This window comes from Lucilia cuprina, chromosome 5 (genome assembly GCF_022045245.1).
Source record: "Lucilia cuprina isolate Lc7/37 chromosome 5, ASM2204524v1, whole genome shotgun sequence".
Classification (NCBI taxonomy): Eukaryota; Metazoa; Arthropoda; class Insecta; order Diptera; family Calliphoridae; genus Lucilia; species Lucilia cuprina.
In genome coordinates, this window is record NC_060953.1 from 56,812,175 (window position 1) to 56,821,817 (window position 9,643).

At 30.1% G+C, this 9,643-nt stretch overlaps 1 protein-coding gene across 1 annotated transcript; it reads left to right on the forward strand.

The window, feature by feature from the left end:
• The first annotated feature begins 736 nt into the window (after nt 1–736).
• On the forward strand, nt 737–1,462 carry LOC111683245. Its single transcript, XM_023445298.2, has one exon. It carries the CDS (start codon nt 844–846, stop codon nt 1,063–1,065), a length of 222 nt encoding a protein of 73 aa, XP_023301066.1. The 5' UTR covers nt 737–843; the 3' UTR covers nt 1,066–1,462.
• The last annotated feature ends 8,181 nt before the right edge of the window (nt 1,463–9,643 follow it).

Genomic DNA, 9,643 nt, shown 5'->3' on the forward strand with positions numbered 1-9,643 from the left:
CTATCTATCTATCTATCTATCTATCTATCTATCTATCTATCTATCTATCTATCTATCTATCTATCTATCTATCTATCTATCTATCTATCTATCTATCTTTTTGGCTTCAAAGCAGGTATCGGAATTTGATTTGTTTATGAGCTCACATACAATGAGAGAAAGAGAGGTAATAATGTTGATGGGTACCTGTAGCTACAATAAACTCTGACTGGTTTATAGAGAAAAATAATAGAACATTATGATCACGAATATATCCCAGCAATAATCTGAAGTTTTATAGATCAATTTTTCAGATTTCAGGTAAAAGAATTATATTTATGTTAAGGTAGGTTTAAATGGGACAATTTGCATAGAATTATAAGATCTCAAACTTACTAAAGCCCACAGACTACTTTCATTAAACATACGATGTAATCTTAGGTAAATGCATAATAATTAAGATTACAAAATCCATAACAAAAATCGAGTATATATTATTCTAGTTGCAACTAAAACAAAAAAATCTGATAAGAATGAAAAAATAAAATAAAATCTGACGATTAAAAAACAATATTGTAAATAAACTATAAAATAAAAACAAAACAAAAAAATAAACAAAACGATCGCTACAAATGATAATAAAGTAAAAAAAAATTAGCTGCGAATAGAAAAACACAGGGACAATAATTGAAGAAAAGAAAAACTTTAAAGATTAAATCGAAAACAAAAAATACAAATATAAATGGCAACGTTTCTTGCAATATAGAAACAGAAACAAATCAACTGTAACGTGTATTAGAACGTTGTGTGAAGAGAACATTTTTAATTTAATTAAAAAACTCCTTTAAAAACAAATCCAATAAGATGCCAGCCAACAATGTCAACACTTTAGTGGGAGCCACCACCCGTTATATAGCTGGACGTCATGCTATGCAAACTTCTTATTGGCGTGCTGCTCCTGGAACCAGTGGCAAAATGGTGAAATACAATAAAACTTGTGAATTTGATCGTACACAACAAATGCCCAAGGAGATAAGAATTCAACGTTATAATCAAAATTTCCATAAAATAAAACATGAAATTTGAATATAAAGCTATAGCAAGGAGCGAGAAATCAAGGATTTCTTAATATTTTAGTTTAAGTTAAAATTTTGTGTGATACGTTTAATTATTATAAGTGTGAGTGTGACAAAGTGTGGATTTAATTGTAGTAATTCGAGAAAAAACAAACTTTTGAAAAAAGTTCCTAAAATTTTATAAAAATTTCGGGAGTCTATTTAGTAAAATTCATGTGCTTTTGTTAAAGAGTTGTATGTGGACTTCAACCTTTATTTTCAAAGCATTGAATAAATATTTTGAATCACGTCTTTGGTACATGAATTCTACGTCAGCATTTAAAATGAACAAATAATTTTTTTTCTTTTAGTTGATAAGCGTATTTATAAATATAAATAAATTAATAATAATTATAAAGTATATAATACACATATAGTTTTATTTCAAATCTCGAGGTACGACTATTGTCCTCAACATCAAATAAAAGTAGGTCAATTAAATCTATATTGGAGAATGTAAACAGAAACAAATACTCTAAAATAATTAGATCAAATTAGTTGACAATTTCTTAACAATAATTTCCGTTTTTCTCGAAAACTATAACAGATACAGCAAAAACAAGCGAAATCTGTGATCACTTGATACAGCAAAAACAAGCGAAATCTGTGATCACTTGTATTTTATACCAAAACCGATATTTTGAGTGAAAACATAAAGACCGTTTTTCACCAACAACCGATATTTTGAGTGAAAACATAAAAAGTCCGTTTTTTCGAAAACTATAAGAGATACAGCAAAAACAAGCGAAATCTGTGATCACTTGTATTTCATACCAAAAGCCGATATTTTGAGTGAAGACATAAAAGTCCGTTTTTCTCCAAAAACTGATATTTTGAGTGTAAACATAAAAGTCCGTTTTTCTCGAAAACTACAATAGATACAGCAAAAACAAGCGAAATCTGTGATCACTTGTATTTCATACCAAAACCGATATTTTGAGTGAAAACATAAAAGTCCGGTTTTCTCGAAAACTATAAGAGATACAACAAAAACAAGCGAAATCTGTGATCACTTGTATTTTATACCAAAACCGATATTTTGAGTGAAAACATAAAGACCGTTTTTCACCAACAACCGATATTTTGAGTGAAAACATACTATAATAGATACAGCAAAAACAAGCGAAATCTGTGATCACTTGTATTTCATACTAAAAACCGATATTTTGAGTAAAAACTTAAAAGTCCGATTTTCTCGAAAACTATAAGAGATACAGCAAAAACAAGCATAATATGTGATCTCTTGTATTTCATGCCAAAAACCGATATTTTGAATGAAAACATAAAAGTCCGTTTTTCTCGAAAACTTTAAGAGATACAGCAAAAACAATTGAAATCTGTGATCACTTGTATTTCATACCAAAAACCGATATTTTTAGTGAAAACATAAAAGTCCGTTTTTCTCGAAAACTATAAGAGATACAGCAAAAACAAGCGAAATCTGTGATCACTTGTATTTCATACTAAAACCGATATTTTGAGTGAAAACATAAAAGTCCGTTTTTCTCGAAAACTATAAGAGATACAGCAAAAACAAGCGTAATCTGTGATCACTTGTATTTCATACTAAAAACCGATTTTTGAGTGAAAACAAAAACGTCCGTTTTTCTCTAAAACTATAAGAGATACAGTAAAAACAAGCGTAATCTGTGACCACTTTTATTTCATGCCAAAAACCGATATTTTGAGTGAAAACATAAAAGTCCGTTTTTCTCTAAAACTATAAGAGATACAGTAAAAACAAGCGTAATCTGTGTTCACTTGTATTTCATGCCAAAAACCGATATTTTGAGTGAAAACATAAAAGTCCGTTTTTCTCGAAAACTATAAGAGATACAGCAAAAACAAGCGAAATCTGTGATCACTTGTATTTCATACCAAAAACCGATATTTTGAGTGAAAATATAAAAGTCCGTTTTTCACGAAAACTATAAGAGATACAGCAAAAACAAGCGAAATCTGTGATCACTTGTATTTCATACTAAAACCCGTTATTTTGAGTGAAAACATAAAAGTCCGTTTTTCTCGAAAACTATAAGAGATACAGCAAAAACAAGCGAAATCTGTGATCACTTGTATTTCATACCAAAAACCGATATTTTTAGTGAAAACATAAAAGTCCGTTTTTCTCGAAAACTATAAGAGATACAGAAAAAACAAGCGTAATCTGTGATCACTTGTATTTCATACCAAAAACCGATATTTTGAGTGAAAACATAAAAGTCCGTTTTTCTCGAAAACTATAAGAGATACAGCAAAAACAAGCGAAATCTGTGATCACTTGTATTTCATACTAAAAACCGTTATTTTGAGTGAAAATATAAAAGTCCGTTTTTCTCGAAAACTATAAGAGATACAACAAAAACGAGCGTAATCTGTGATCACATGTATTTCATACAAAAAACCGATATTTTGAGTGAAAACATAAAAGTCCGTTTTTCTCGAAAACTATAAGAGATACAGCAAAAACAAGCGAAATCTGTGATCACTTGTATTTCATACCAAAAACCGATATTTTGAGTGAAAACATAAAGGTTCGTTTTTCTCGAAAACTATAAGAGATACAGCAAAAACAAGCGTAATCTGTGATCACTTGTATTTCATACCAAAAACCGATATTTTTAGTGAAAACATAAAAGTCCGTTTTTCTCGAAAACTATAAGAGAAACAGCAAAAACAAGCGAAATCTGTGATCACTTGTATTTCATACTAAAACCGATATTTTGAGTGAAAACATAAAAGTCCGTTTTTCTCGAAAACTATAAGAGATATAGCAAAAACAAGCGAAATCTATGATCGCATGTATTTGATACCAAAAACCGATATTTTGAGTGAAAACATAAAAGTCCGTTTTTCTCTAAAAACCGATATTTTGAGTAAAAACATAAAAGTCCGTTTTTCTCGAAAACTATAAGAGATACAGCAAAAGCAATTGAAATCTGTGATCACTTGTATTTCATACCAAAAACCGATATTTTGAGTTAAAACATAAAAGTCCGTTTTTCTCTAAAAACCGATATTTTGAGTAAAAACATAAAAGTCCGTTTTTCTCCAAAAACCGATATTTTAAGTGAAAACATAAAAGTCCGTTTTTCTCTAAAAACCGATATTTTGAGTAAAAACATAAAAGTCCGTTTTTCTCGAAAACTATAAGAGATACAGCAAAAGCAATTGAAATCTGTGATCACATGTATTTCATACCAAAAACCGATATTTTAAGTGAAAACATAAAATTCCGTTTTTCTCTAAAAACCGATATTTTGAGTAAAAACATAAAAGTCCGTTTTTCTCGAAAACTATAAGAGATACAGCAAAAGCAATTGAAATCTGTGATCACTTGTATTTCATACTAAAAACCGATATTTTGAGTGAAAACATAAAAGTCCGTTTTTCTCGAAAACTATAAGAGATACAGCAAAAACAAGCGAAATCTCTGATCACTTGTATTTCATACTAAAAACCGTTATTTTGAGTGAAAACATAAAGGTCCGTTTATCTCGAAAACTATAAGAGATACAGCAAAAACAAGCGTAATCTGTGATCACTTGTATTTCATACCAAAAACCGATATTTTGAGTGAAAACATAAAAGTCAGTTTATCTCGAAAACTATAAGAGATACAGCAAAAACAAGCGTAATCTGTGATCACTTGTATTTCATACCAAAAACCGATATTTTGAGTGAAAACGTAAAAGTCCGTTTTTCTCGAAAACTATAAGAGATACAGTAAAAACAAGCGAAATCTGTGATCACATGTATTTCATACTAGAAACCGTTATTTTGAGTGAAAACATAAAAGTCCGTTTATCTCGAAAACTATAAGAGATACAGCAAAAACACTTGTATTTCATACCAAAAACCGATATTTTAAGTGAAAACATAAAAGTCCGTTTTTCTCGAAAACGAAGCGAAATCTGTGATCACTTGTATTTCATACCAAAAATCGATATTTTGAGTGAAAACATAAAAGTCCGTTTTTCTCGAAAACTATAAGAGATACAGCAAAAACAAGCGAAATCTGTGATCACTTGTATTTCATACCAAAAACCGATATTTTGAGTGAAAACATAAAAGTATGTTTTTCTCGAAAACTATAAGAGATACAGCAAAAACAAGCGAAATCTGTGATCACTTGTGTTTCATACCAAAACTGGTATTTGGAGTGAAAACATAAAAGACCGTTTTTCTCCAAAAACCTATATTTTGTGTGAAAACATAAAAGTCCGTTTTTCTCGAAAACTATAAGAGATATAGCAAAAACAAGCGAAATCTGTGATCACTTGTATTTCATATCAAAAACCGATATTTTGAGTGAAAACATAAAAGTCTGTTTTTCTCGAAAACTATAAGAGATACAGCAAAATCAAGCGAAATCTGTGATCACATGTATTTCGTACAAAAAACTGATATTTTGAATGAAAACATAAAAGTCCGTTTATCTCGAAAACTATAAGAGATATAGCAAAAACAAGCGAAATCTGTGATCACTTGTATTTCATACCAAAAACCGATATTTTGAGTGAAAACATAAAAGTCCGTTTTTCTCCAAAAACTATAAGATATACAGCAAAAACAAGCGAAATCTGTGATCACTTGTATTTCATACCAAAAACCGATATTTTGAGTGAAAACATAAAAGACCGTTTTTCTCGAAAACTATAAGAGATACAGCAAAAACAAGCGAAATCTGTGATCACTTGTATTTCATACCAAAAACCGATATTTTGAGTGAAAACATAAAAGTCCGTTTTTCTCGAAAACTATAAGAGATACAGCAAAAACAAGCGTAATCTGTGATCACTTGTATTTCATACCAAAAACCGATATTTTGAATGAAAACATAAAAGTCCGTTTTTCTCGAAAACTATAAGAGATATAGCAAAAACAAGCGAAATCTATGATCGCATATATTTGATACCAAAAACCGATATTTTGAGTGAAAACATAAAAGTCCGTTTTTCTCGAAAACTATAAGAGATACAGCAAAAACAAGCGTAATCTTTGATCACTTGTATTTCATACTAAAAAACGATATTTTGAGTAAAAACAAAAACGTCCGTTTTTCTCTAAAACTATAAGAGATACAGTAAAAACAAGCGTAATCTGTGTTCACTTGTATTTCATGCCAAAAACCGATATTTTGAGTGAAAACATAAAAGTCCGTTTTTCTCGAAAACTATAAGAGATACAGCAAAAACAAGCGAAATCTGTGATCACTTGTATTTCATACCAAAAACCGATATTTTGAGTGAAAACATAAAAGTCCGTTTTTCTCGAAAACTATAAGAGATACAGCAAAAACAAGCGTAATCTGTGATCACTTGTATTTCACACTAAAAACCGATATTTTGAGTGAAAACATAAAAGTCCGTTTTTCTCGAAAACTATATGAGATACAGCAAAAACAAGCGTAATCTGTGATCACTTGTATTTCATAACAAAAACCGATATTTTGAATGAAAATATAAAAGTCCGTTTTTCTCGAAAACTATAAGAGATACAGCAAAAAGAAGCGTAATCTGTGATCACTTGTATTTCATACTAAAAACCGATATTTTGAGTGAAAACATAAAAGTCCGTTTTTCTCGAAAACTATAAGAGATACAGCAAAAACAAGCGTAATCTGTGACCACTTTTATTTCATACCAAAAACCGATATTTTGAGTGAAAACATAAAAGTCCGTTTTTCTCGAAAACCGATATTTTGAGTAAAAACATAAAAGTCCGATTTTCTCGAAAACTATAAGAGATACAGCAAAAACAAGCGTAATATGTGATCTCTTGTATTTCATGCCAAAAACCGATATTTTGAATGAAAACATAAAAGTCCGTTTTTCTCGAAAATTATAAGAGATATAGAAAAAACAAGCGAAATCTATGATCGCATGTATTTGATACCAAAAACCGATATTTTGAGTGAAAACATAAAAGTCCGTTTTTCTCGAAAACTTTAAGAGATACAGCAAAAACAATTGAAATCTGTGATCACTTGTATTTCATACCAAAAACCGATATTGTGAGTGAAAACATAAAAGTCCGTTTTTCTCGAAAACTATAAGAGATATAGCAAAAACAAGCGAAATCTATGATCGCATGTATTTGATACCAAAAACCGATATTTTGAGTGAAAACATAAAAGTCCGTTTTTCTCGAAAACTATGAGAGATACAGCAAAAACAAGCGAAATCTGTGATCACTTGTATTTCATACTAAAAACCGTTATTTTGAGTGAAAATATAAAAGTCCGTTTTTCTCGAAAACTATAAGAAATACAGCAAAAACGAGCGTAATCTGTGATCACTTGTATTACATACAAAAAACCGATATTTTGAGTGAAAACATAAAAGTCCGTTTTTCTCGAAAACTATAAGAGATACAGCAAAAACAAGCGTAATCTGTGATCACTTGTATTTCATACCAAAAACCGATATTTTTAGTGAATACATAAAGGTCAGTTTTTCTCGAAAACTATAAGAGATACAGCAAAAACAAGCGAAATCTGTGATCACTTGTATTTCATACCAAAAACCGATATTGTGAGTGAAAACATAAAAGTCCGTTTTTCTCCAAAAACCGATATTTTGAGTGAAAACATAAAAGTCCGTTTTTCTCGAAAATTATAAGAGATACAGCAAAAACAAGCGAAATCTGTGATCACTTGTATTTCATACCAAAAACCGATATTTTGAGTGAAATCATAAAAGTCCGTTTTTCTCGAAAACTATAAGAGATACAGCAAAAACAAGCGGAATCTGTGATCACATGTATTTCATACAAAAAACTGATATTTTGAATGAAAACATAAAAGTCCGTTTATCTCGAAAACTATAAGAGATACAGCAAAAACAAGCGAAATCTGTGATCACTTGTATTTCATACCAAAAACCGATATTTTGAGTGAAAACGTAAAAGTCCGTTTTTCTCGAAAACTATAAGAGATACAGCAAAAACAAGCGAAACCTGTGATCACTTGTACTTCATACCAAAAACCGATATTTTAAGTGAAAACATAAAAGTCCGTTTTTCTCGAAAACTATAAGAGATACAGCAAAAACAAGCGAAATCTGTGATCACTTGTATTTCATACCAAAAACCGATATTTTGAGTGAAAACATAAAAGTCCGTCTTTCTCGAAAACTATAAGAGATACAGCAAAAACAAGCGAAATCTGTGATCACTTGTGTTTCATACCAAAACTGGTATTTGGAGTGAAAACATAAAAGACCGTTTTTCTCCAAAAACCGATATTTTGAGTGAAAACATAAAAGTCCGTTTTTCTCGAAAACTATTAGAGATATAGCAAAAACAAGCGAAATTTGTGATCACTTGTATTTCATACCAAAACTGGTATTTGGAGTGAAAACATAAAAGACCGTTTTTCTCCAAAAACCGATATTTTGAGTGAAAACATAAAAGTCCGTTTATCTCAAAAACTATAAGAGATACAGCAAAAACAAGCGAAATCTGTGATCACTTGTATTTCATACCAAAAACCGATATTTTGAGTGAAAACATAAAAGTCCGTTTTTCTCCATAAACCGATATTTTGAGTGAAAACATAAAAGTCCGTTTTTCTCAAAAATTATAAGAGATACAGCAAAACAAGCGAAATCTATGATCGCATGTATTTCATACCAAAAACCGATATTTTGAGTGAAAACATAAAAGTCCGTTTTTCTCGAAAACTATAAGAGATACAGCAAAAACAAGCGAAATCTGTGATCACTTGTATTTCATACCAAAAACCTATATTTTGAGTGAAAGCATAAAAGTCCGTTTTTCTCCAAAAACCGATATTTTTAGTGAAAACATAAAAGTCCGTTTTTCTCAAAAATTATAAGAGATACAGCAAAACAAGCGAAATCTGTGATCACTTGTATTTCATACCAAAAATCGGTATCTTGAGTGAAAACATAAAAGTCCGTCTTTCTCGAAAATTATAAGAGATACAGCAAAAACAAGCAAAATCTGTGATCACTTGTATTTCATACCAAAATCAATATTTTGAGTGAAAACATAAAAGTCCGTTTTTCTCCCACAACCGATATTTTGAGTGAAAACATAAAAGTTCGTTTTTGTCGAAAACTATAAGAGATAATCTGTGATCACTTGTATTTCATACCAAAAACATATATTTTGAGTGAAAACATAAAAGTCCGTTTTTCCCCAACAACCGATATATTGAGTGAAAACATATAAGTCCGTTTTTCTCAAAACCTTAAGAGATACAGCAAAAACAAGCGAAATCTGTGATCACTTGTATTTCATACCAAAAACCGATATTTTGAGTGAAAACATAAAAGTTTGTTTTTCTCGAATATTATAAGAGATACAGCAAAAACAAGCGAAATCTGTGATAACTTGTATTTCATAGCAAAAACCTATATTTTGAGTGAAAACATAAAAGTCCGTTTTTCTCGAAAACTATAAGAGATATAGCAAAAACAAGCGAAATCTGTGATCACTTGTTTTTCATACCAAAAACCGATATTTTAAGTGAAAACATAAAGGTTTGTTTTTCTCGAAAACTATAAGAGATACAGCAAAAA

Excerpts from the sequence above, each read along its gene's own strand:
- LOC111683245 (XM_023445298.2), top strand. The coding sequence starts at position 844 with ATGCCAGCCAACAATGTCAACACTTTAGTGGGAGCCACCACCCGTTAT.